Source organism: Eublepharis macularius, chromosome 18, assembly GCF_028583425.1.
Source record: "Eublepharis macularius isolate TG4126 chromosome 18, MPM_Emac_v1.0, whole genome shotgun sequence".
NCBI classification, from domain to species: domain Eukaryota; kingdom Metazoa; phylum Chordata; class Lepidosauria; order Squamata; family Eublepharidae; genus Eublepharis; species Eublepharis macularius.
In genome coordinates this window covers 38,732,917-38,760,564 of record NC_072807.1, presented here as the reverse complement: position 1 = coordinate 38,760,564, position 27,648 = coordinate 38,732,917, and the positions used below count along the sequence as shown (strand labels likewise).

Genomic DNA, 27,648 nt, shown 5'->3' with positions numbered 1-27,648 from the left:
AAGCTGCTAGGGGAAAAAAAAACTATTTGACTGAATGTAGGGGCATGATTCCCCCCCGCTCAATTAAATAAAGTTATCCTTTAATTGAAATAAGTTCTTAAAACTAATAGCAAAGTGATTAGTTTTACACTGCTTCGAAAGAATATTGCTAGTAAAATATTTGGGGACCAAAGCCCTATTCAGTTAATTATCAGTTGTTTAAAGCTGTTATAAAGGTTTGAGAATATCCTCTTACTCTGGTGAGATTGTATTGTGATAATTCACTACAATGATGCCAACCCTTCGAATAAAATGGGGATGTCTTAAAATGAATCATTTTGTAGGTAGCCTGTAATGATGCTTTTTTAAATTTGGATACAAAGAGCTCTTAACAATATAAGATGTAATTTGCTATTGCTTTATGTATATAAACACATCGATCAGATCTTCACATTTATCAGAGCAGGGCATAGTATTAACTCTTTAGAGCAATAAATCAAGTTAATCCAAATATGAAATATTTAGCTCCTGTGCATTGAGAAACATGTGAATCATCATTTGTAGTTGAACATTTTAGTGTCTACTCCTGTGGCATTTACTTTGTTGTCTTTGCTGTTACCCCATTTCCTTTTAGGAATATAAATCACCAAAACAAATTAAGCTCATGCACGGCATCTTTTACACAGCCATGTCTTTATTTTAGTGCGTGTGTGCGTTTTCTTTGCATACTTGATGCTTTCTCCCATTCCCCAAGAGGTTTTACTGAAGATGCATAAATGCGCAGGACTTTGCAATCTGTTAGGTATCCTCATATCTCAATGCAGAAAATTCATAAGCAATACAGTGAATTTTATTTCACAAACCACAGAGGTACTGTATATATATTTTCCTAACTCCAAAATTTTGTATTTTGACTCGAACAAATTTGTAAACACAGTGGTATCTCTTTCGACTAGTAGGACATTAACTGGCTGCTTCTTTTTGTGTAACTGTATTGTCTGCCTGCTCCTTTTTTTGGAGATGTGTTTTTGTATGGATGTTTGAGCCAATGGGAGGCTTCAAGCTAATGATGTATTTTCCCACTTTCAGTATATTTAACATATGACAAACCCCAGACAAGGCTTTTAAAAAAGTAAGAAGAACTGCAGTGTTAGGTGGTTTATTTGCAAACTTTTATCAGTGCTGTCCATTTTATGGCACCTTTAACAATATTCTTGTTTCCAAAGTACAAAAATAAAGGTTAAAAATTACTCTAGCCATAACTGAATGTCAAGCAATAAAAATCAATGACTTTTTGTGCATAGATTTAAAAGAAATACAAATTTTAGACACCTGCATGTAAATGCAAATCTCTTGTTTACTGCTTTCTTAAACTTGATCAACCAACTCCTTATTTTACTACAAATTTAAGGACTTGTAATGGCCTGTAAACATTTTCTCTTGCTCTAATTCTTATGTCATTATCTTTGTCTCAGCTTCTGAGTCATACTCTTCAACGTTGTTCTGCTCACCTTCTGTATGGTTACAACTATTTTGCTTTCATTCTCTATAGATAAAAAATATACTATTTAAAAAAGCCTATGCGGTGCAAATATTTATCTGTTTATCAAATACCACATTATGCTGTATAATATCTGTTTTACTATATACTCTATTTTAGAAATAGCTGTTTAGAATTAGAGTGTGCTATTTTTGTGTTTTTCTGACGTGTGGTGCTAGATAAGTTAATTTTATGACTCCCCCTTTCCCTTTTTACTCCTAGACAATACCACATTTGGGTCTTGTACTATTTCACTGAATACCTACGTGTGCTTGTGTATATCTTATACACATTTACACACTTGCCCAACCAAGTACCTGTATCAGAGTACTAAGTTGGGAAAATGTTTTTTCTCTTTGAATATATAGTATCATTCTATAAAGTTGTTTCTAGAATATTTAATCGGAAAAAAAAATTAACTCCTCAGTACTGATATTTGATATCCAACTTCTCTCCACCCACCCCAACATCACTTTTCTCCACTCCACCCCACCCACCCTTCAGTCACAAGTGCTACTTTTTCAAGAGGGGTAGCCCTGATAGTCTGTTGCAACAGAAACAAAAAAGTTGCATGGCAGCTTTTAAGACCAACAGATTTATTGTAATGTAACTAGAGTCCGTTTTATCATTGTTGGATGTACGCTGAAGCCCATGAAGGCTTATATCACAATAAATCAAAGTTAAATGCTTCTGAGGAATCTAGTGATTTCCATTATGTGTGGTTGTGGTTGCCCGTCTGCCCTGCTTTCGTGCTGCGTAAGGTGCTGCCAATTTCCCACATCACTCTAATGGTACAATTCGGTAGTGGAAAGTTACAGTGGGGCGAGAGATACAGCAGTATTCCAGTGGTGAGGTGGAGGGAAAAACATGCCACCAGGAGGGTCTGTGTGAAAAAAAAAATGGATTCTCCTGATTCAAGAACACAGGAGGGGAGACACAGAAACTGGAGCTACAATGGTACTATTCACAACACTCCAGCAAACTACTCTCTCACATGTCCTGTGACTGTAACCTTGTTCAAATACGTGCCAGGCTGCCGACCTTTGGGATTACTGGAAGGAATCGCAGGGAAACACTTTTTGTATAAAGTAGCAAATATATGTAGCCACTTCAGTCATGCAGATCGTAGCAGAGATGCACATAAGCCCCCACATGGACATACCGATTTGATTCCTGTAATTACTGCCTCAGCGTAAGTGCATCAGCAGCCCCAAACTCTCCCACAAGGTTTGGATCCAGTGGTACCTTAGAGACCAACAAGATTTTCAGAGTGTGAGCTTTTGAGAACTAGAGCTCCCTTCATCAGGCCAAAACGACACCCTCACAGGTGACTGCACGGGGGATGACTGCTGAGGGTCAGCAATCAGCATCTTCCTCCCAGCCAAGTCATCCTTCCCGTGAGGATGCGTTGCCCTGAATTATGCTCCTAAAGCAATTACATTTGGCACATTGTGGCATATCCTGTCGATTGCTGCAGCTGCTGTAGGAGCCTCGACACCATGACACCATCACCTGCTTTTGGGAAGTTTGGCCAGAACAAATGTACCTGATTCTGCCACAGACTGGTACGGTGGGCCTGCAAGGAATGTGTGGGTGTCCACACGTATGGCAGCTGCAGCACAGGAATTTGGACTGGGTTTTCAGGACTTCGGGTAGCCCTTTTGAGGACAGAGTTCCAGGCATGCACTGGGAATGCGTGAGATCTTTAGAAAGCTTCTCAGATTGCAATCCTATGGACAGTTATTCCAGCCTAAGATCTTTGATTTCAACAGGCTTAGGCTGGAGCAACTCTGCACAGGACTGGGCTGTTACTTTTTGCAGAAATCGCATTGTGAGTGTATTAAGAAAACAATGAGCCACTATTCTAAAGGTGCTAATCAACTCTCTTGTTCAGGGGCACTTACCAGTCTGTTCCTCTTATATTCAAGAATATGCTGCTGTTTCTGTCTTGCTTGAGAAACTGCTACACATTCAGAAAGGTACCACCAAAATGTAAACTAAAATATGCATGCGTGGTTCCTAATAGCACCACAAATTGCACAACCTAATTCTTAGCCAAATTTAGCATCTAAATTTATTGCAACAATGCATTAGTGAGTTTTTCCAATATTTTATACACAGTAGTCAAATTAATTTAGCTAGACTGTTTTCTGTCATTCTTCAATATAATCTCTTAATGGATATCAAATATCTAAAATGGAGTGTAATCTTTAAAGTATTTATTAAAACTCTTTTCTGTACTGTTATTGAAGTTATAAGATCTTTAGCAAAGATTTGAGGAATTTAAGAAGCTGTTTGTTTACCGCACTTTTTTTGAAAATAGTGACTATTAAAGCCACGAGTCCTGGCTCCATGCGCTGCTTCCGTACCTTGATTTAGCAAACATACCATTATTTGGGAAATAAATTAAAAATGTATCTGCACCCTGGCTACTTTTTAACAAGTAGAAAGTTTGAGTACAATCACTTTCAGAATAATTAGTTTGAAATTTTTCTGTAAAAACTACAGCTTTCTTTAAATGCAAATTTGTGATTATTTTTCATTCCCTTACCAATTCAAGTAAACTTTAAAACCAACAGTGTAATCCTAAGCAGAGTTACTCCAGTCTAAGCCCATTGAAATAAATGGGCTTAGACTGGAGTAACTCTGCATAGGATTACACTGCAAGAATCTCTTAATTTATCTACTAATATATGTATCACATTCTTTATACCAGTAATGTTTTCCCTAATTGTTTGGGCTTCATTGTTTTATAAATTATGCAAGTTTGTGAGAGTAATGTTTCTTGTGTAATTAAATGTCTGAAGAATAAGAATAAATGCTGATTATAAATATGTATTGGTTTGAGGATTAAGCACATAAACATCACCAACCTCACTGAGTAACACACTCAGTCTTCTGTAAATAACGACAAATTGACATGAATCTGTACTGTACAAGCAAAAATGTGTTGTCTTATGTGTACAGTATGTACAAATTCATTTTCTAGCTATGATAAAAGCATAAGCCATTGAGAGGAATATTCAAAGTAATACTGTAATAAAATTTCGCGAACCGTCTTTGCCCCATGATCACCTTTTCCCACTTCTATCAGATCTTCTCTAGAACTCACTGTTACACTTGTCAGCTTAGACTCAACAGTTTGTTATTTTATTTTGATCCTGGATAAAGTATTTTGACTTGTTTTGTAAATAAAACTGTAAAAATAAGAGATTTAATGTTGTCTTTTAAATACTCTGATTTTCATTCTAATATGAATGTTGTTATATTGTACTTAGAAAACTGTACCTTTAATATTACATTACCTTTATTAAGTGCATTGAACACATCAATTTTAGATGTGCTTTATGTACTACTCCCCTGTAATAAAACTTCAGCTTCTAATGGAAACCTCTGTTGCATTCCTTTTTTAATACTGATATTGTTTGTGTTTCACTAGACTTTTGTGTAAAGCATAGGCCCTGCTCTCAAGCTAAAAGTCTAGACTGATTTCCCCAACTGTTCGCCTTGTCTTCCTCCAATCCAGAGATAAGCCTCTATTAGTGTCTTGCATAAAAATACAGGGAGCTCTCTGAGAGTGAATGTTTTTATGCACTCTTTAAGCACACATTTTCTAGATAACAGTAAACTGCGCCTGCAAGTTTTAATTCAGTAAAATGTCTGGGAGCAAAGACTGTATCTAAGAATGTCAGCAGCTAGAGCACATTCTACTCCCAATCTGCACTTCTTTAGAGGTGGGATTTGACTGTCCAGTCTGTGGTCAGTTGACCAATGAAATGTGTGTGTTACGTGCGGTCAAGTCACCTCTGACCTACGGTGATCCTATGAATGAGAGACCTCCAAAATGTCCTTTCATTAACAGACTTGCTGAGATCATGCAAACTGCAGGATGTGGCTCTTCTATTGAGTCAAGCCATCTTATTTTGGGTCTTCCTCTTTTTCTACTACCTTCCACTTTTCCTAGCGTTTCCTAGCATGAGAAGAATCTCGTCTTCTCATGATGTGACCCAAGTACGATAGCTTTTGTCTTTTTGGCCATCCATGGTATCCTCAAAACTCTCCTCCAGCACCAAATTTCAAATGACTCAATTTTTTTTAACAATTTATATACCGCACTTCAGGACAACTTAACGACCACTCAGAGCGGTTTACAAAGTATATTTTTTTCTTCCTCTCAGCTTTCTTCACCATTGAAATACTGTCACATAATAGTCTAAGGGGGGTAGCTGTGTTGGTCTGTAGAAGAAGAACAAGCTTTGGGTCCAGCAGCACCTTAAAGACCAACTAGATTTCCAGGGTATGAGCTTTTGAGAGGCAATGCTCCCTTCGTCAGACCTCTGTCACATAACAGTCTCTGAAAGCCCCATCTTATTAGAACCCTACAAAACACAAAGAATTGCGCTGAGTCCAGTCTCTCCCAGACATGCCAGATAACAACATGAACAACACCACAAGGTGTACAGAGATTTTTTTCTCCAGACTGAACGAAGCCTTGTACTCTGTCGATCAACCTAGAGTGGCACAGTGCCGCTGTACTACCTGAGAAAGAGGAGATGCTCAGTCACTGAGCCAACTGGCTCACACAGTAATCGGAAGACTAAGGAATGGAAATTATGCAATGTCCCCCTTTCCTTCTGCTTAACCATATCAACATTTCTTAAAAGCCATTTCTCACTGAATGGAAGAGTCCTAATCCAGTGGTACTCACCAGGAGCAGCTGTAGTTGGGTGCATAGACATTTTCAAACTCTGCTTGTCACTGTAAAGAGAAAAAAAATAGATCTGTGTGTCCTCTGATGACCAAGATTTTAGGCATCTATAAGGCTTAACCATATCTCTCTCGTTTCTACTGGACTGTTGGGATAGGGGACAGCTTTTACAGTCTTTAGAGGCACATGTCATTCACCTCCCAGCTAGAAACCAGTGGAGGAAAGCCCGCTTCCATGTGAATGCAGAGCCCGTAGGATTGCCAACCTCCAGGTGGTAGCTGCTGATCTTCTGGAATTACAATGGATCTCCAGGCTATGCTCAGATCCCCTGGAGAAAATGGCTGCTTTGGAGATTGGACTGTATAACGTTATACCCAATCAGGAACTAAGGAGTTTCCACATTGCTAAACATGCTGTGTTAATCAGTTATGCCTTGGGCTTGTTTTCAAATTTCCCACTAACATACCCTATTGTATCTGCTCACTGTTGTTCATTATTGTATTTAGCTCAGCAAATGTATTAGTTACTGACTATATTGTATTTTTCTTGCGCTGTGTGATTCATCTTGGGTCTCAGTGAGAAAGGTGGATAGTAATAACAATAATTTGTCTACATTATTTATAGTCCGCCTTTCTCACTGAGATCCAGGGCAATTACATAATGCGAGATATTACAGTCAATTTCAAGGACATTTCAATAAACAATGTAATAGGGTCTATAAACGCACATTTGGATGGGGAGTCATAGGTTTTGCAGATTTTAACTAGGTTCTGCAGATTCTAAGTAGTTTGCAAATTTGCAAAAATTTTAAAACCAACAGAAAATAATAACAACACTACCCTGCCTTCTCCAGGCTTCACCTCCAAATTTCCAGGAATTCCCAAACTGGAGTTGGCAACTCTCCTCTGGAAACTGAGGCAAGCACATTTCCCCTGAAACATCTCCTAGAGTTCTATTTAATGATAATAAAATACAAAAATGTAAACATAATACGATAAGAATTCTATTATAATTATAGTACATTCTTCATTCTATTTTTCACAATAATTATAAATTATAGTTTTATCTCCCAAGTCTTTCATTTACAGCAACACTGCAGCATTTGGAACGTAATTCATCTATTTGCCACCTTTCCAGAGCCCCGTTCTCCACAAATCTGGGCATAAAGTCCATGGAAATGTTATTTCAAACATTCAATAGGTTAAAATAAGTACACTAAGGCAATTACAGTTTGTTATAAGGTAGTTACGTTATTTGTTTTACCATAAACGGGGAAACAAAAAGGAAAAAGCAACACCCTGAGGCGATTAATTTCCCCGCCTCAAAATGGAGGTGGGCGGAACAGCAAACGAAACGACGACGCTTTGCCCACACGCAAGATGCTGCCTTTCTTCGCTTCACTCGGTTTCTCTACGTTCCGCCATTCGATTGGTCATCTTATAATAAGGGCGGTGCCTTTCGCGTAGTTCTGGGTACTGATTGGGCAGTGTCCGCAGATGAAGGCGGAACTTGATGCCGAAAACAGCGCGAGCGAAGAACGGGAAGGGAGTGTTTTCCGTTCACGCGAAGGAGGGCGGTGGAGCGAGGAAGGCCTCAAGATGGCGGCGGGCGGGAAAATTCTGGCCTGGTGAGTGACTGAGGGCAGCGGCCGCCTGTTCTCGCCCCCGGGTTTGCTTTTGAGTCTCTGGGCCGCAGCTCCTTTCTGCTGTCGCTTTTTCTAGCGTCTCCTCCCCCCAAAGTTGCCCGGGATAGTGTACACGACCCCCCTTTCCTTGTTTTCCCCCTTACAACAACCCTGTGAGGTAGGCTATGTAGAAAGAGCGAGGCGTTCTGGGGTCTCTAAAGATGGGGGCTAAGTGGAATTGCTAAGGCAGGAATGTTTCTTATTCTGAAAGATGGCTACAGAATAAATAAACAGGAATCTTGGGGCATTTTTAAGACGAGCAAAAATGTTAATCCCACTGTTGCCCGCTCTAAGTACCTCCTATAAATCAACAACAATACAGGGGTATGGGAACAAAAGAACTTGGTCAAAGGCCATGAGATGTAGAAAATATAGGATGGGGTGGAATAAAGTAACACTGAAATCGAATTAAGAAAAAAACCACCCAAGATTATTTGTGCTAGACTGGTTAATTTTTTATTTATTTATGTTGATTATATTGCATTTTACTTGCACTGTGTGATGGGTCTCTGAGAATAACAATATTTAATAATATACAAATTAGAAATAATATATAATATTTAATTATTACTGTTTATTTATTTGCGTTATTTATAGTCCACCTTTCTCACTGAGATGCACGGTGGATTGTACCATTGAGTTAGTACAGTCAGTTTCAAGGGCATGTCAGTAAACATGCAATAGGATATATAGATGCAAATCTGCAAAGATTTAAAACCAGCAGAAATCTAATACACAGTTGAAGAACTACTAAAACACAGATCGTGAGCAGAGCTTGGGCTGCAGTACTGTAGCTTACTGCTCTGTGCCACGGGGCTCTTTCTTAACAAAGAGGGGAAAAGATTATGATGGGCAGAATTCGTCTACGCTTAAGTCAATGCAGCCTTCATTTTAAAAATCACAATGTCTCACCGGGAAGGTTATGAGATTCAGAAGTCAGCTGGGTGTAGAGCAACAGTGCCTTAAAAATTCCTTGGAGAATGATAATATCCTACCCTTTTAAGATGTAGACATAACGTTAAGCAGGTGGCTCAGTGGAAGATAATGACTGTCTCAGGTTTGTGGAGGGAGCTTTGTGGGAAATAGTGGTAAATACACACATTAGTAAAATGAGACCTGATTATGCCAAACTGTTAACTGGATTGTGGTTTTTGTTTGTTTTTAAAATTTTATTTTAATTTATTATTGCTGTTGTGTATTTATAAATCATCATTTTGGTGCTAAAGTTTACATTCAGGATGAAACACACCTACTCAGTCCCTGATTTCTTTTATTGTGCTTACTAATACGTACATATATGTTGTTATCTTTTGTTACACAATAAAACAGGGATATTCCACCCAAGAATGGACAAGAAGTATATTTCTCGCGTGATATTTATGAAAAATATTCACTGGCTCCAACACTCTCTGAGCTACTGTTGCTATCCAAAAGGTACTATTGTGCTCTATTTGCCCTCTAATTTTGCTTTGCAAAGCAAGAACGTGATCTCTAATTTATATCGTTTCTGGGGAAGGACACGGGCAGGTTACTGTTACTCAGTTTCAGCTTGAATTCCTTAGGGTGTGCTGCCAAGTAAGTATCAAGGCTGCATTCTTAGACATGCCTCCCACAATTGTTTGTCTTGTGAGAGCTTTTGTGAATTCTCTTTCATGACCAGATCATCTGTGGTGGCCGGACACATGAGACAAGTATTAATCATATACATTATCTTGCTGTTTAGGTCACCAGTGGTCCCCTGGTGTGTCGATGTTGGCAGTTATGCTGGAGATAGGTCCTTTTCAGCCATAACCTGACTCACCTGTAGAATTCTGTCAAGTTCTTTTCCTCTTGGCCTGCTGGAAATCTGTACAGCCAATTTTATTCCAGAGGGTATTTCCCTGAAGCTCTTTTGTTCTCTTGCTGACTGTTGATTTTGGAACTGGTTGACTCTTTTTAGCATTGCTGCTTTTAAAAGTTTCATTTGCTGAGTTTGTTGTAGCAGTTTGCAGCTCTCTCTCGGGGACTGGGTATTTTGCTTGTGGAACACATAACAGAGCTATCTTTCAATGAGCTTAGAAGGATATAACACTACTTAGGGTGGCATTTAAATTCCATAATTATACTAAATAATAAGCTTATATCCTAACTAACTTCATATTGCTAAAGCAGTCCTTCCATATTAAAGCAGTAAAATAAGTTTAGGTTTAATAAGAAAGTGGGTATTGTATATATTTCAATTTTTCCAAAATTTCCATTTCTTTCTTCATCTTCAAAATTTCTAGAGTTTTTAAATCTTTATTCTTAATCTTCTCTGCAAGGCCATTGCTGAAATTGTTAGAAATACCTCTTTTCAGGACTAGGGAATAAAGAAGCATCTAATTGCCAGCGCTATAGCCCATGAATGGGGAAATGGAAGTCCATTCATATGGCGGGAGGGCAGAGCTAGAGATGGAGAGAGGTGGCAGGTGCAACTTGCAAAACAAAATTCGTAAGAATTTGGAGACTTGTGCCTGAGATGCTCTGTCTACTCTCTCCCAATAAAAGCTGCGATCTGGCAAAGAGGGCAGGTTGCCAACAGGATCACTTTAAATAAAGAGCTGGGCAGCCAATACAAGTGAAACCGGGGACTGCGAGATTATTTTGGTTGCTCCCTGCTGAAGGCTTTGACAGCAGCATGCAGCGAAGCCATCCTGATGGACTGCCATCCTTGTCCACGTCAAACGGAGCTAATTTAAGCTGCTAGAATTGCTTGACATGCCCACATCATGCACATCTGAGTCAGCATCTTGTTGGTGTAGCAGCTTAATTAAATTTGCCAGTTCGTGCCACAAGGATGGACGTGTTCTCATATTCTGAGAGACAGCTGTGTGGTATTATTAAGAGCTGCAGACATGATACTGTTGAGACGGTTTCCTAGTGTGTAAATCAAGGCTCCCCCTTTTTTTTTCACCAGATCAGCAGTTAACACTCGATTTAGTTAATCTAAAATGTGCTTATTACTAAGCATGCTTATGCTTAAAATCATTAAGAGCTAAGTAAGCTATATCATGTTGGTGTAGTGTTTTAAGTACCAACCATGAAATTGCTAACAGCGCTGAAGAACTTCTGCATGTAAAGTAGTGTTCCAAGAAAATACTCTGGCCGGGAGCCAAAGCAGTATAAGACTGGGGGGGGGGCAGGGGGTGTAGAACAGCCCCACATGCCACGTGGCAAACTGCTTTTGAAATGGAGAGGAGTTTTGAAAGCAGTTTGAGATGCAGCATTTGTGGGAGGGGGGGAGGCAGACATTGGCTGCTCAAAGGAAAATGGTGAAAATTTCCACTGGTTCTGGCTCAAACTCCTAGGACGACTCCTGGCCATTGTCATGCAACTCAAAGATGAGAATGTGCACAGGAGAAGATGATTTCAAAAGCCAGGCTGGTTGATTTGTGATTAGCTGGCCTCTAGGTTCAAATGTACTAACTTGTTGGGTTGGTAATGTTCGTTCAGAGTATGAGGCCCAGAGCGATTAATTCTAATGTTCTTTGCCAAAGGTCTTCTAACACAAAGCTTGGCCAGTCTCCTTATGATCCCCTCCTCCCCGAGTAATAAAGAGCGCATGATAAAATCGCACTGTACTTTTCTGAATTCTGCTGCTCTTGAAGGGGAAAAAAAACAGAGTCTTTGTCATTTGCTTTAGAAATGCAGAAGGCAATACAGACAAATCGAACCCTGGACAAGAAAACAGGACTTCTGGCGGACAAGAATCAGTTCAAGTGGGAGCTCAGTCTTCAGCCAATTCCACGCCTTTCCAAGAGCCCAGAGTGCCTTACCCTCATCTTTCTAGTTTGACGGAGAGAGAGCAGAGGAAATACTTACTTCTCTTGCCTACCTACTTAAAAGCGAAGCCCAGCCTGACAGATACGTCAGAACAATGTGATTATTCACAGTACCTTGTAAGTGCAGAGTTTTTCCTTGTCCTCAGAATAGCTGCACCATTTGCAGATAAGATGAACAAGTAAGATCCTCACAGGCATATAGTAGTGCCGTGGCTGATTCAGGTTCAGCTGTACGGAGTCCTCTCCGTGCAATAATGAATTTAAAAATCTGCCGCCTTCTGGTTCATTGAGCCTAGCGTCGTCTCTTATGACTGGTCGCAGCTTAGGTTGCTTGCAGGGATTTTCCTTGGCCTTGCTGTGTGAAATGGAGGCAGGGACTGAATCCGGAACCTTCTGAATGTGCACTCTGGCTTTGCTGTGGCTAAAGAGATTTGCCCATTTTAACCTGCAAGCTGCAAAGAAAAAGGTTACAGTAACATGGTGCGAGTAAGCAGACCCATGTGCTTGATTTGCTGTATTGTGTAGCTAGTCCTTGGTTTAACTCCTTTGTGTGACACTTTCTTTCTTTTGAATATTCAAACCACTTTGATGTAGCTGTTTGGAACATAAGTCTGCATTTGGGGTTTAAGTGCTAGCCGTCTGCCTGCCCGTTTTCCGGGGAATGGAGAGGAAAAGAGAGAGAAGATGGAAACATTTTTTTGCCATTACTTAGAACTATTAATCTTGCTTGGCGGAAGGTGAGCCAGGCAAATGAAAGTTCAAACGTGAACAAAAATGAACAGGCTTAACAGTATTCTGAAATGAGGCTTTGTGAACCAAGTTGTTTCCTAATGCTTGGTCAACTAAAACAGCTAAATGCTCACAAAAGTGAACTGCTCACAAAAAAAAAAAAATTAAGTTAATGCATGAGGTTTGCATATCTGTGTCTGATTTACAACGTTGTCATCCTGCCCTGAAGTATTTGTTTCCCTCCTCTCCCCCTCCCCTCTGTATTTGTTTTTTTGTGTGGGGGGGGGGGGGTTGAATCCATCCTGATACAGGATTGTGAGAAGCTGTGCTGTATACTTTGTACACATTGGTCCTATAAAAAGGTATTATGCTCTTCATTTTTTGGAATTTTCCTGTGGACCAGTGCGGCTACCTAGAATCTTTGTCTGCAGCCAACCTGGTGAAAACTTTCTTTTCCATTAAAATAAAAGCATATATGTATATGTGAGCACATTCAACGTACGAGTATGTGAGACGTCATAATAAAAAACTATTTCATTTCATTTATTGTGGCTTTGTTTTTTGTTTAGCAAATGAAAGTAAGAACTGAAGTTGCTGAGTTTCTAAAGTTTGCTCAGAATGCTGCCAGGGCATGTGCTAAAGATTATGACTCCATCTCTGAGAAGGCATTACTTTACTCCAAGGTAACACGTGTAAAAGATTGATTTGGTCCCTTTTTACGTTTAGTAAACATGGCCTTAAAACTATGTGGCTTACAGATTTAATTCTTAAGTGCACAAAAAACAAAATACAGCTGGGGCAAGCCTGTGTGGGTTGCCATTATATGCTCTGTGTGTGGCTAATGTGGAAAAAGAAAGAAGGGGAGTACTTTCCACATAAAAGGCAGCATTTGGGTTTTATGAATCTATTTTGAAAATTAAATGAAATCACTATATGTATTGCTGACATTCTGGCCCCTGGGTAGTTAGTGAAATGAGCATAACATGGTTAGCCATAGCAACTATTGAGGGTACTGCAAATCTGGGAAAACTGCCAGGTTTGCGGAAAATCTGCGTTAATAAATCTGTCTGTGTTGGAGAACTTCCTGCCTCTGCGACAAAAACAACAAACCTTACGAGCATCTCTGGATATGCATATATTAAAACGTGTGCATACATATGCGCACTGGCCTGAATTTCGGTGCCGTTTTGGGTTGCTTTAGCAATGGTAGTGCAGTTTGCTTCATGGACTTGGAGCAGTGGCTGGAATGAAGAGGAAATTTAGTTGGAAGCAGGTCTGAGGAGTGGAAGGAAGGAAGGCGGGGAATGAGATTTCTTCTCCCCTGCTTGTAGTTTCTGTTTCAGAACTAAATTTCCACAGTAGTATCAACTCTGACGTGCTTTACGCCAATTTGTAACTGTTTCCACTGTTGTAAATTATACTGCTTTGTAACTTTTTTTTTCTTTTCTCCCCAGCGATTTTTAAGCTCTTGTATTGGCTGTGTGAAAAAATATCCTGAATGTTACACCCTCCATGAAGTTACCAGCATCATGGGAGGAAAGTTCAGCACAGAACTCACCTTAAGACTGGAAGCAAGACTTCTGGCTTTGGTAAGGTATACCTGGTAGGTTAACGGGGTCAAGAATGCCGCATTATATGTGGGATTTGGGGGGGGCGGGCACTGTACCCTGTGACCAAAATATCTGGTCCGGTTACAAAGAGACATGCTGTCTTCAGTCACTTCAAGGAATCACGTCTTGGTACCAGAAGTAAACTCCTCTCCGGTGGAAGGCCTCTGATGAAGGGAAGCCGCCGCCTCCCTCTCACCATCAGGAATTTTCTCTCACTTTTCAGCTGAACTCTCCCTTCCTGTAACTGAAGCCCGTTAGAACCAGTCCCGTCCTCGGGAGCAGCAGAGTGCAAATCTTTGCCCTCTTCCATGTGACAGCCCATCAGATACTTAAAGTACATGCTCACTTGTGGATCTTGCTGTTTCAAAAATCTGCATTGCTCTTTGGAGCGCGGCAGACAAATTAATTATAAATAATTTGGCTGGCCTTGTTGGTAGACTGAGCCATATGGCCCCTCGGTCTGGCCCATCGTAGCCGTTCTCATGAACAGTGTTTGGCAGCACTCCTATCTGCTTTTGACTCTTCCAGTGCAATGGAACAGATAACCAGTTGAAGCTGGTTGTACTGAAGGTACGTGCAGTGGAACATTTGCATCAATTTACATCAATCTCCTCTCCTCTATTTTATCCTCACAACAGCTTTATGAGGTAGGTCAGGCTAAGAGTGTGTGACTGGTCCAAGGTAAATCAGCAAGCTTCCTTGGCAGAGTGAGGATTCGAACCTGGGTCTCTTAGATCATAGTCTGACACTCTAACCTCTATACCACACTGGCTTTGCTTGCCTAATGGCTACATGGAGCCAGGCAGAGAAGAAATTTCTTCAGCTCCACCCTGTGAAACTTAAACAGATTTGGGGGGGGGGATTATTTGCATGCACAATGTCAACAGAGAATGCAGCCCACAGTGGTGCTGGCATTGATCTCAGACGCCAGCACTGATTGCTTATACTTACTTATTTAAAATGTTTACATTCCTCTTGTTCTAGCATTCTTTATGACTTCCAAGCGTATAAAAATGACAACACAAAATACATTAAAATTAAGATCAGCAGACAGATTAAAGCCACAGCAGTTAAAATATATAGTGGTATTTAAATGTTAAAAACCAAGCCAAGTTCGCAAATAGATAAAAGAGAATTGAGCAGCCGTAAAGGAAATGAGGTTGTGTTCAAAACATAACCGTATCTTAATTAAAGACAGAACAAAGCACTAAGATCTTCAGGTCTGCCTGAATGCAGACTGAGAAAGCAAAATGTGAATTTCAGGTCTGTTGGGGTGGGTGGGGGGAATCCACAAATGTGGCACCACCACAAAGAAAGCCCTCATCTCAGACATTGCTCAGCTAACTTAAGAAGGCAAAGGCACCCAGAAAAATGCCTTCTCCAGAGGGTAACAGCGGATGGGGAGGTTCACTGATGAAGAGTTCACTGTCTGTCCTTAAGCTCCCCTGTTTGTTTGGAAGCCCAGCTAAAAGTCTTAATTCTTTTTATTTTTCTTCAAGGGAAAGGTAAACCTCATTAAGTTACACTTTCCAAACATGCCTGCAGAGATACAGTTACCTGCTAACCTTAAATCTGCCATGGCAACTCCAGAACAGAGAGCTTCCCTGCTGCACCACGTAAGTAGACAGTTGGCACTTAAAAAGCACCCACAGACGGCAGTTTAAGAATGGTTGCCGTAGAAAACTGGGCATTGACTCAAACATGTAAGGATGTTGCTTCAGATTCAAACCCTAAAGCACTTGCTACTATGTACGTGTCCATCAGAGAACGTTTCTGAGGGCCTAGATTCCTTCTATAGAAACATGCCGCCCCCCCAATCACATACTTAGTCATGAAGTTTACACCTAAGTGTGGAACGTAAATGTTTTAAATTCTTGCTGATTTTTTGTTCTCTTCTTTTAAAAGGATATAAGCACAGACCCAAATGCAGAGAAACTTGTAGCGAAATATTGCCCTCAGGTCGTGCTAACAAGTGAGTCGTTATTTACCTTGTTGAACAACCACGGTCTGAACTATAAGGAGCCGTGGGAACTGCCGGTTTCTGTGAAAAACATCTCTGCTGCAGGTAGATTCGCTCATTTCTTTTTTTCTCTTGTTTCCCAAATTGTTTTAATGCCAAGCTGCACACTTTATTCAGCACCCAAGTACAGGCTGCCCCAGAACATTGTAAGCTGACACTTATTTGATGGTTCAGTTGTGTACATTTAAAAATGTGAACCTTGTTCTCGTTTTGGTGTAGTGGTTAAGAGCAGCAGGACTGTAATCGGGAGAGCCAGGTTTGATTCCCTGCTCCTCCACTTGAAGCCAGCTGGGTGACCCTGGGTCAGCCACAACTTGGAGCTCTCTCAGCCCCACCCACCTCACAGGGTGTTTGTTGTGGGGATAATAATGACATACTCTGTAAACCGCTCTAAGTGGGCGGTAAGTTGTCCTGAAGGGCAGCATATAAATTGAATGTTATTATTATTGTATTTTTATTCATATGTATAGCAGATACTTGATTAAGGAGAGCGGCTGCATTGAACTTCCAAATGATTGATACTCGTGAAAGTGATTATTTTGTTTATGTTATTTATCTGAATCCGCTGGATAATACTTGTACCTGGACTTTGAGAATTGGAACACGTTTGCTATGATGTTTGGACTTCCCCACAATTCACTGGGAGGCCTTTCATGCACAATCGTGTAAGAAAATAAGGAACCAGGTCACTTGGGTGAACCAATGAGCTATTCTGAAACAAAGATTGAAATTTTGAGATACAAATTTTCAGTCAGTAGGCAGAGTGGTAAGCGGCAGTACTGCAGCCCAAGCTCTGCTCACGACCTGAGTTCGATCCTGGCGGAAGCTGGGTTCAGATAGCTGGATCAAGGGTGACTCAGCCTTCCATCCTTCCGAGGTCGTTAAAATGAGTACTGAGTTTCCTGGGGGTAAAGTGTAGATGACTGGGGAAGGCAATGACAAACCACCCCATAAAAAGTCTGCCAAGAAAATGTCGTGATGTGACGTCCCCCCATGGGTCGGTAATGACTCAGTGCCTTCACACCTTTACCTAGTCATGGGTCATAACTACCTTTGCTGCTGTTTATTTTCTCCCCCTAACATCTCAAAAACCAGCCTCATGACAACGGAATGTGTTCCGAAAGGGATGGAGCTGAGTGCCAGTTGAAGGGAAAGACCAAAGAGAGGGGAGAGAAATCGCTGAAATGGGAGATTTGGGTGTGTGTGATTAAATGTAATTTAACTTAGCAAACCTGCATCTAAAAATACTGGACGTTGAAAATGCCTTTCTGTTTAAAGGTTGCAAACCAGCCACAGTGGCTTACATTGATCCCCCTCTCCCAAAGAAAGAGATGACTGTGAGAGAAAAGAACCAGTTTTTTCACGCACTGCTGACAGATTTTCATACCACAAAGCAATCCAGTGTTTTGGCCTCCGCTGCTGTATTGGACAAGCCCCATCAAGACCCTGAGAACGTACGTAATCCCGGGCCTCGCTTCAGAGATAGGACAGTTTTAGGCCCATGTGGCTTTCCTTGGAAAGTAAGGTGAACTTGGTTTTCCTGCCAGTTACAGAACATTAGGGGGCAGTTCGTCATCCATCATTTTGCAGATAATTTGATATCTGATGCAGAATGCTTCCTTATTACAAAAAGGCGGGGTTGGTGGGCGGGCACTATTGTCATCAGGAAATAGCCATCTCTGTTTCAGATTGAAAGGCCTGGTGTAGCAAGGTTTAGATGAGTGCTTTTGTCGAAGGTTCCCTAATGTGGGGCAGCTTTCATCTCCGCTTTGGACAGCTAAGTATTTCTGCAAAGTGTTGGAAAACAGCCACTACTGACAAAGGCAGGGGAATCAATGACAACAGATTAGTGCCCACTTAGAGCTGTGAACAAAGTCAGTGCTGTTATTATCCCCACAATCCAGCTGGGGAGCTGGGCTGAGAGGAGGAGCTGACCCAAGGCCACCTGCAGAGTTCATGGCAGGAGTAGAAGTCAAACTAGCAGAGTGCTGATTCGCAGCCCAAACACTAACTGCTATGCTACAGCAGCTCCCTTATAATAATAACTGCACTTATATACCACTCTTCTAGACAGATGACTGCCCACTCAGAGCAGTGGGCAAAGTCAGTGTTATTATTATGCCTGCAGTCTAGCTGGGGAGCTGGGCTGAGAGGTGTGGCTTGCCTAAGGCCACCTGCAGAGCTCATGGCAGTCATGGCATTTGAACCAGCAGAGTGCTGATTCGCATCCCAACCACTTAACCACTGTACTATAGCAGCTCCCTTATAATAGTAACTGCACTTATATGCCATTCTTCTAGACAGATTAATATCTACTCAGAGCAGTGAGTAGTCAGTGTTGTTATTATGCCCTCAATATAACTGGGGAGCTGGGGCTGAGAGGAGTGGCTGACCCAAGGCTACCTACTGAACTCATGGCAGGAGTGGGAGTAGAACCAACAGAGTGATCACAGCCCAGCTGCTTAACCACTGTGCTATAGCATCTGATTCCTGGGCAGTTCCCTTGAGCCTCTCAGAATTTCTAGTTGCATTCCCTGGGCTACACCTCCCTGTTGCACAACAGCTTCTGCTGCTTTGGTGGAAAATCCCATCTATTATTTGATTTTTACCCCATCCAGAAGGGTCCTAAAGTGGTATATGCAAGATGACAGATGTGAAGGCCCAGGGGGGGGGGGGAAACGCTGGAAGACATCCCTACCCACCCACCTCAGATTTTGTTTTTCAACTTTCCCAGTAGCACAAAATGGAAATTTTGTGGAGTACTGGGAAAAAATGGATTTGCTGTATTTCACACCCATTCCAAAGTGTTTGGAGCAGCACGCATGGGTAATCCAGTTTTATCTGCCACTAACCCTGTGAGGTAGATTTAGCTGAGACTGTGTGCCTGGCCAAGGTTGCTAGGTGACTGAGCCAGGATTTGCACCCAAATCTTCCTAGTCCAAGTACAACACGCGGCCCAGTGCACCACACTAGCTCTTGCATATCAACACATTTCCATGCTGTAAAAACAACATATGTGGAAACATTAGAGCAAATGCACGTTTTGCCCTTGAACCATTCTGTTCATCGCTACCGTTGACTGACTCTGAGAATAGTCACACCTTTTGAACTTTTCCCTTGTGTTAGAAAATCTTGGTAGATGGATGTTAAGAACATTTTGTTCCAATTTTATGAGTGGTTCGCCACATCACAGATTCTTCCTCCCCCCCCCCCCCAACCCTTAGCTGGACACTCTTGAAACTTGCCAAGGTAGACCGATGCAAGTATTTGACTCCATGGATCTAGATTTCGACACTGACGTCACGGAATTTGAAACATTTGGCTCAACATCGAAGTCTTTGAAAGTTTCCGAAAAACAGAGCGCTCCTGCAAAACCAGCTAATCCATCTAAAATCCAGTTGGAGGAGCTCTTGAAAATGGAGGAGCGACTGTTGGCAGAAGTGAGTAGCAGCACAGGCGAAAGAAGAAACCAAGTCAGTGACCATCTGGCTTCAACACACAGCGGTGGGCAGAATTCAGATAGAACTCCATCCACTGGTCGTGTCCTGGGGCTGGATTATAAAGGAGATTCTTCGTGTCAAAGTTTTGAATCCATGGAAGTTGGACTGAGTGGTAAGGGAGGCGCAGCTGCTGTCAAAGAAGATAAAAATGACAATAAGCCAAGCCTTTCATCCTATCAAAGTGACACTGATGAAGAACCGTTGGTAATCGACACAGAATGCAAAAATACTAATAACACTAAACCCAGAAGCTCTGTAGCAGACAGTCCTGAACTTCCCTGCCCTACGCAAGACCTGTCAGGAGCAGTGGCTGATCCTCCAGAGGTTCCAGACCCAGAAACAAACACTTCCCAAAAATCGTGTCAAAAGTTGTCTGAAGGATTCGATCCTGTCCAGCAGATCTTGAAAATGCAAACTAAACTCCTCAAACCACTCTCTTCCAACTGTCCGGGACAGGCAGATGTGAGCACTGCAAACTGCTCGAATCCTGCCCCAAGCCAGACTCCTCTGTTGTTGAAAGAATCGATAGCTTCTGCTCTGACATCTGGACAGAGCACCACTGCAGACACGGGTACCTTACCTAAATCAAGCTGGTTATCACACTTTCAGGGATCTCAAAAAGGTGAGCTTCTTGTTGTTGCTATTGTTTTTACAGGGCGAATAGCTCATTGGAACATAACAGAGCAAGATGCTGTCTCTGTCTTAGCTCCCTGTAGCCCATCCTAGACAAACCTGATCAATAGTTTCTTCCCTGGGGTTGAATCCAACCTATCAGTTATTCAAACAACATTGTCAAATGTTGGCGGGGGTGGGGACAGAATAAATCCGTTGAAATGGTGCAGTGACAGAAAACTCACCTGCCTTTTCCCTTCTCTCTCTCTCATTCTCTCGGACAGGGTCACTTTGGGACGCTGTCGAAAACCCTTTAGAATATGATGCTCCGGAGCAGGGAAACCTTGTCTACAAACTGTTCAGCTTGGATAACCTGTTGCTTCTAGTGCGCAGCTCTATACAGAAGGTGGAGATAAGGCCACGCAAGAAGAAAATTAAAACCAGGAGGGTAAGTGTTTGTGTTTAGCGTGGCTGTCTTTCCCAAGGAGCACATTGTTTTCTCTTTGAATGGAAGGGCCATGGCTGGGTGATAGAGCATCTGCTTTTGGCTGCAGAAAGGGCCAGGTTCAATCTCTGGCATCTCCGGCTTTAAAAATATTCAGGTAGCAGGCGACTCTGCCTGAGCCCCCTAAGAGTCACTGCCATTCTGAGCTGACGGTACAGATCGTGCTAGGTAGAGTCATGAGCTGTGCCTATCATCCTAAGCTGATTCAGCCAGAAAGCCACTTTGAGAAGGCTGTACTAAGCAGAGGGCTAAAGCCCCAAATCCTTCCCCAAATGTAGCGGATGATCCCACAGTGACGGTCTCTTGCCTCTGCCTTGGCAACTTAAGAAGTTAAAAAAAAATGTTTAGGCCATCACAATTGAGTAGATAAAACACACAAGAACAACATGAACAAAGAACAACAAATGACAAAATGATGATGTCAGAAGCACATAAAGATACGTTAAAACACATTTAGCATCTTCGCTATACACAGGTGAAGGAATCTCGGCCATTAAGCATAGCTCGAGCCCGAATTTTCTTAGCTGTGCTTTGGCGACTGATACGGCCGGGTTTGGCCCAGTGCTACCAGTTGCTGACATGCGTGCTGGCAAGAGGCCACTTCACACTTTGCAGTAGGAACGGTTAAATCAGTAGCTACGGTTATCTGCACTTTCTTCTTCCATCTATTCTGCGGAAGCCGGGAATGGGTTCCCAGGTTCCATACATTTAAAATAGTCCTGTCGTTTGACAGAGGAAGGAAATGAAGAAACACTTGCGTAACTGCGGAAGCCATTTATTGTTCAATTAATGTGGTGTGGTTTCGTATCTTTTCAGCTGCAGTTTAATACAGCTCTGTCTGAGCCCCTGGCCTGCTTTGCTTGTGCAGCCCAGCCCCATGTACCCATCCAAACAATGCCATCATAATGGAATGCCCAGAGTGGCCTTTCGTGACGCAAGCCTGGCGATTGCGGTTTCTGTCATTGCCGTGCCAGTTAAATAAACTGATGAGGGAACTCCCTGGATAATTAAGGCCTGTTGATTCCTCTCTTTTAAATCCTGAGCTCAGAACAAAAACAGTCATTATCTCAAGAATTGTGCAATAGCTTCAAGCTGACCGGAGAGAGAGACTCCTGCAAATATAGATTATTATAAAAGCAAACAGGTAAGAGCGGGGCTTTTTTTCAGCTGGAACGCGGTGTTACGGAGTTCCGGAACCTCTTGAAAATGGTCACATGGCTGATGGCCCCACCCCGATCTCCAGACAGAGGGGAGTTTAGATTGCCCTCCGCAGCGCGGAGGGCAATCTAAGCTCCCCTCTGTCTGGAGATCAGGGGGCGGGGCCACCAGCCATGTGACCATTTTCTCCAAGGGGAACCCACTGAGTTCCACCACCTCTTTTCCCAGAAAAAAAGCCCAGGATAAGAGCCTTCTCATTCATGGCACGAAAACTTTGGAACTCCCTTCCCAGGGAGATTGCTTTTTCTGCCTCTATCATTGTCTTCTGCCAGTGGGTGAAGACTTTTTCATTTTGTTTAGTGTTCCCCCACTAACTCTTATTTGGCCCTCCTCCCTGAATGTTGTTAATATGTGTTTATTAAAGGCCAGTGTCTGGCCTTTAATAAACAAATAGATACAGGTAAACTAGTTTTCAGTATAAAACAGTTAAAATGCAGCCTACAAAATAGGTTGGGAAAGATGCATAGCTCCGTCATAGGAAGTTCACTCAGAAAAGTAAGCCCCGCTCGGTGCAGTGCGCTTGAGAGTGCAGGCTCAGTTTACGTGTGCTTTAGAACATATCTTCACTTTGCTTTCCTGGTTACTAGCCACTATATAATTTAAATGGTGGCAGGTGAGGAGAACGCTGCAGCTTTATTACCAGTGTCTGGCCTCTGGGAACGAGATGTGTGCTTAAACAGACGGTTGGCCAAGGAGGGGTGCCAATAGGAAAACTTGTCCTTGTTATTGTGTCTTCATACAGGGGACAGGTTTAGTTCTACCGAAACATGAGCATCCGCCATAAAACGATACCCTCTTCGTAGGTCTTTCTGTTTCTGAACTGAGTCGGACTGCTGGTCTCTCTCACCTGATGAAGTTTGCTCTGATCTTCTGCACCTCCCTGTGATCCAGGGAGTGAATCTCCAACCTTCTGCTGTGGAGCTGTTCTGTCTCCCCTCCTTTGTGCATGATTTCTCATTTCCAAAGACACTTTTTTTTAATTTAAAAAGCACACCATCTGAACCATTCAGAGAACTTCCACAGGAGACTGAGTCAGGGTTAAAAGAAACAAGGTTTTGCAACTTGACAACGTTATTTGCCATTTTTAGTAATTTATCTGCAGTCACGAGAGATGAGCCCTACAATAATAATAATAATAACATTTGATTTATATACCACCCTTCAGGATGACTTAACACCCTCTCAGAGCAGTTTACAAAGTATGTCATTATTATCCCTACAACAAAACACCCTGTGAGGTGGGTGGGGCTGAGAGAGCTCCAGAGAGCTGTGACTAGCACAAGGTCACCCAGCTGGCTTCAAGTGGAGGAGTGGGGAATCAAACCCGGCTCTCCGAATTAGAGTCCTGCCACTCCTAACCACCACACCAAACTGGCTCTCGGATTCCGTTTAAGAGTCAGGTCTTGAAGTCCAAGATTTGTGGCCAAGTCTGTTTGGAAAATGCTCTGATAACTCTCTGGGAAATTGAGGCAATTCATTGTTAACATTAGCACAATGTTTGAAGACTCTTGGTTTAATCACTGAACATTTGTTTTGGAATCAGGATATATCCCTCTCCTCTTTTCCTGAATTCCTACAGGTGGCAGCATTGCCGAGCTAGAGAGTCAGAACGCCTCATACATTCTCAGACAGAGGTGCAAATATAAAAGTCTGATGTTGTGATTCATAAGCCTTAGCGATTGCTATCTGCAGCAGTGATCCATTACTAGTTTTATCACTGTGAATTCAGTGCTCTGGATCTGTACTAATCATATATAATTTAGCACAAACAAAAATATTTGAGATTCAATTGCAACCTGAAGTCAGTGTAAATTTCTCACTGTAGGACCTACATTTTACTGAAGCACAAGTGTGCAAGCCTTCAAGGTTCCACAGAACATTTCATCCAGCAGAACTAAAAGTAGCTGTTCTTCTCCTTAGAGGTCTAAGCAATTGAAAATGCAAACATTTGTGGTTGGTTCCACTTGATCCAAACATTTAGCATGTTTTAAGAGTGAGCAGTAGAGCGTTCGTCATTAAAGTTTGAATAGTTGGCACCCAGTCTGGCTAGGACTGTTTCTTTATAATGTTTACTTATTTACAACATCTGTATCCCGCTATTCTGCCCAATCAGGGCCACCATGGAAGCAGGCTTAGGCTCTGCATGGAACCAGCGTGTGTTTGTCGATGAAAGGAGATTCAGGCACTCACAATGGATATTCCACACTCTGCTCAGTTCCCCAGATTTGGCTGCTGGGGGTGGCCAATCTCAGCCTCCCCCTTTCCCCATGAAATCAGAATTTTAGCTTCCCATTTTCCAAACTGACTCTCTACATAGAATACCAGCTGGCACCCTGTGCGCTCCGTGTATCAAAGCTCAAGCCAGGAACCAGGGCCAGCCGAAGCCAGGAACTGGCAGAGAGTTGGGCTTAGGTTTGGGGTTCCTCACAAATACACAGCCCAGTAGTATTTTAACCAGGTGAAAAAGTCCTCATTTAATTCCACTGGCTTGCTTTGTAGCATTTCCCAGTATACGTATTGCCAAAGCTGGAATATCAAGCCTTCTACGGAGCAGAAGTGTTAACAGAAAGTGAAATATGCCGGCTGTGGACCGAGAACTTACTGCATTCCAACTGTTCGTTTGTGGTCGGTAAGTTCCATTTACTTACAGTTTGTAACTGTTAACTTGATTGATAGTAAATATTTTTACAAGTGTAGACTTCTTCATGTAGCGGACTACTGTGGCCTACCGTTCCTTGGAATAGTTTTGCAGTGAGGCCCTGAGTACATCCAGGAGAGTTGCTCCAAGGTATGACGTTGTCTTTCCGTTGTAAGGGAAGGTTCTCAAAGAAAACTAACAGTGGAACGGAATTGCCACTGAAATGTGTGGCACTCACGGTGGCAAGATCTTCCTCTCAGGCCCTTCTTGGTGTCCCCTCACCCACTGTGCAGTAGGGCCTTTTCAGTGGCTGCACCTTTGGCCTTTGGAGAAAAAGAAGGGGCAGTGGCAGCCTTTCCACGAAAGTGGAAAAGGCAGGACATGCCCTGCCCCCACCGTGTGACTCGCAGCCAGTGGAGCGTGACAATTAAGAGGCAGAGCAAAAGATCAAGTCTTCGACTGAAATGGCACTTCTGCTGTGCTCTCATTATGCAGCCTAACGCAAGACACATCCCCTTATACCCCCCCCCCCAATCTGCAGATGGGGGGGGGAGTAATAATATCTACCTCACAGGGCTGTTGTGAGGTTTACAAGAAGGTAATGAATGTGAAGTGCTTTGAGCACTTGGAAACATTATGCAAACGTGGAATATTATTATTAGTAAGAATGGGTCCATTCAAATGGTTCCAGTTTAAAAAAAGAAGAAGACATTAGTTCCCCAGACCCACTCCAGCAGTGCAGGCTTGGCAAGGACTTACCTGCAGCGTATCTGTAGTGCCACCACTAGTGGAACAGCATCCAACCGACTCCCTTCCATTTCCTGCCTGGCTGCCTTTTGATGAGGCTTACGTCCACCCAAGGAGTGTGGCTGTTCTCTGGCCTTTGTTTGGATTTCCATAAGCACTTTCTTGAGTGTTTATCGAAAGATTACCTAACTTTGGAGCTTGTTACTAGCGCAGCCCATTGCAGCATTGTTTGGAAGGTGTGCCCCATCGGAAGGCCGAGTGGAATTACAAACAAAGCCCAGCGCAACTCTAAGGCTGGATTAATCCATCGCTGAGCGTTAGACATCTCATTGGGTCCAGTACCCTTGTCTTTGAATTTCTCTGAATCGCTCCATCTCTGCGTACATACCAAGCGAGTGAAAGAGATCCAAGGCGGCCCAAAGGTCAGTGACAAAAACAAGCATTGAGACTTGCAAGATTGCTGTGGTTAGGGGGAGATAAGAAATGGAAACAAAATCTGGCTTCCGGACGTGACTATGTGGTGGTGACTCCTGAAGTCTCAGAAGCAGGACGGTGGCCTGAACAGACCCTCGGTCTGATCCAGCAGGAAGTGTCCTTTTCAATCCCATCAACCTGCCAGCTTTCGGAGGGCAACCAAAGTTTGAGCAAAAGCAGCATTTGGAAGCTCCACAAGGCCCTTTCTCTGTGAACCTAGAGTTCAGAGGCTTTCAGCTGGGGCACACTCTGGTTTTTTCAGGCTTGCCTGTATCTGTCATGGAATCCGTTGCTCAGAATGACTATGTCATACCCCCCCACCCCGCCCCCCGCGCTATTAGATTTGGGTTTTAAATACTAAATGGTTTAGCAGGTTAAGGGTACTCACCGCTAGAGTCAGCCTAGCCTTCGCCACAACACCGAAATTAAGGAAACAAAGAGCTTTCTTCCTGAAACGGTTGATTAAAACTGCTCGGACTCTCCATGTTGAACATGCTTATTACAACTACAGGTTTGTTTGAAATCACTGGTGTGCTTATGAAATTACAGAACATAGAAATATCATGATTCAGCCCTAGATGAAACCTTTTTTTTGCATCTCATAGATTTCAGTGCAGGAGATCCGAGCATGCTCTTAATCCGTCTTGCTGAAAACATAGAAATGTAAAAGTGCATCATGTCGGCAGCATCGCACCCAGTGGTCTCTGTTCCAAGGGCTTTACAGTTGACTATGCTTTCTCTGCTTCTCGTTTGTTGTTATTCTGTAGTTTGAGTTATCTCATCATTTTTCCCTTAATCTAAATAGCGGGATCTATTGTTGCCTGAAAATTTGCTCCATCTTTGTTGTGGGCTTCCTTGTTTTTATTAGGCAGTGAAATTCTTCCAGTGTGTGCACACCTGTGTGTTTCTTTACCACCACCCATTTACCCCACCTGCAGGTCATATTGACGCCCTTACTTCCAAACTCTTTTTGGTTGAAGAGTTGTCCGCAGAACATTTGAAAAGAAGATTTGGCACATTTAAGTGAGTGAGCTTTCAGTTTTGTAACCCAGCTTTGTTAGATACAAGTTCATAGCAGTGTCGGAAACGGCATGTCTCAACGAGCCGGTGCCTGTCATTCACAGAGGTTTAAACAACCCAGCCACAGTGAACACACACTATGGCTTTTATTCTAAATGCGGTTTGTGGGACAGTCTCATTGTCCCTCTGTTCACACTACCGGACCATACAGAGTTGTTGCTTTAGTGCTGGTTGACTGGCACGAGGGTGATTGGTAAACAGAATAATAATGGGGACAGTTTGGACGATGCATTTGGTATCCTGAGGCCCTGTTTTTTTTCTTGTTGTTGGGGGCAGGGGCCTCCAGTTGACATCGGGCCCCACACATTTACATCACAGGTACGCGTTCAATTCACATGTCATCGATCACTGGAATCCTTAGCAAAGTTAACGCTTTTTAGTTTTTGAAATGTCTTTGCACGCACAGTTCCAAGAGTCTGTCAACAACCATGAAGGCTAGGAACCTGCCTCTTATTATAAGTGACAGCTGCCACTCTCTCTGCTAGATGCCACATTCCTTGCTTGCCTGGTGATATGTGGTGCATGCATGGAGCAGTGCGGTTTACATGTGGCCTTCAAATAAGGGTGGGGGGGAATGGAGGGCAGGGATCTGGCCAGGTACGCCCTCCGGTAAAACAGTTCTAAGCTCTTTGGCATGTCAGCACTGCTTTACATAAAACGACAGTACCGTAAACTGCTTTGTGTCAAGTGATTACATTACCCTAAGTTTCAGGGTGTAGCATGCCTTGATTCTCGGTGGGGGGAAAAATGATTTAAATGCTTCTGTGTCAACCATTCTTCCCACATAGTAAATACTAATCTTCT

At 42.5% G+C, this 27,648-nt stretch overlaps 1 protein-coding gene across 2 annotated transcripts in view; it reads left to right on the top strand.

Annotated features, from left to right (window-relative positions):
• The first annotated feature begins 7,805 nt into the window (after positions 1 to 7,805).
• The window catches only part of ICE2 (interactor of little elongation complex ELL subunit 2), a 24,066-nt gene continuing 4,223 nt past the window's right edge, over positions 7,806 to 27,648 (top strand). For both annotated transcript variants that reach the window (XM_055002789.1, XM_055002790.1), the window contains exons 1-12: positions 7,806 to 7,854; positions 9,241 to 9,345; positions 11,573 to 11,828; positions 13,010 to 13,123; positions 13,895 to 14,029; positions 15,550 to 15,666; positions 15,956 to 16,115; positions 17,349 to 17,524; positions 19,295 to 20,192; positions 20,467 to 20,630; positions 24,405 to 24,534; positions 26,703 to 26,787. In XM_055002789.1, coding sequence (XP_054858764.1) covers positions 7,826 to 7,854; positions 9,241 to 9,345; positions 11,573 to 11,828; positions 13,010 to 13,123; positions 13,895 to 14,029; positions 15,550 to 15,666; positions 15,956 to 16,115; positions 17,349 to 17,524; positions 19,295 to 20,192; positions 20,467 to 20,630; positions 24,405 to 24,534; positions 26,703 to 26,787 — 2,369 coding nt within the window. In that variant the 5' untranslated portion in view covers positions 7,806 to 7,825. The remainder of the gene's footprint in view (positions 7,855 to 9,240; positions 9,346 to 11,572; positions 11,829 to 13,009; positions 13,124 to 13,894; positions 14,030 to 15,549; positions 15,667 to 15,955; positions 16,116 to 17,348; positions 17,525 to 19,294; positions 20,193 to 20,466; positions 20,631 to 24,404; positions 24,535 to 26,702; positions 26,788 to 27,648) is intronic.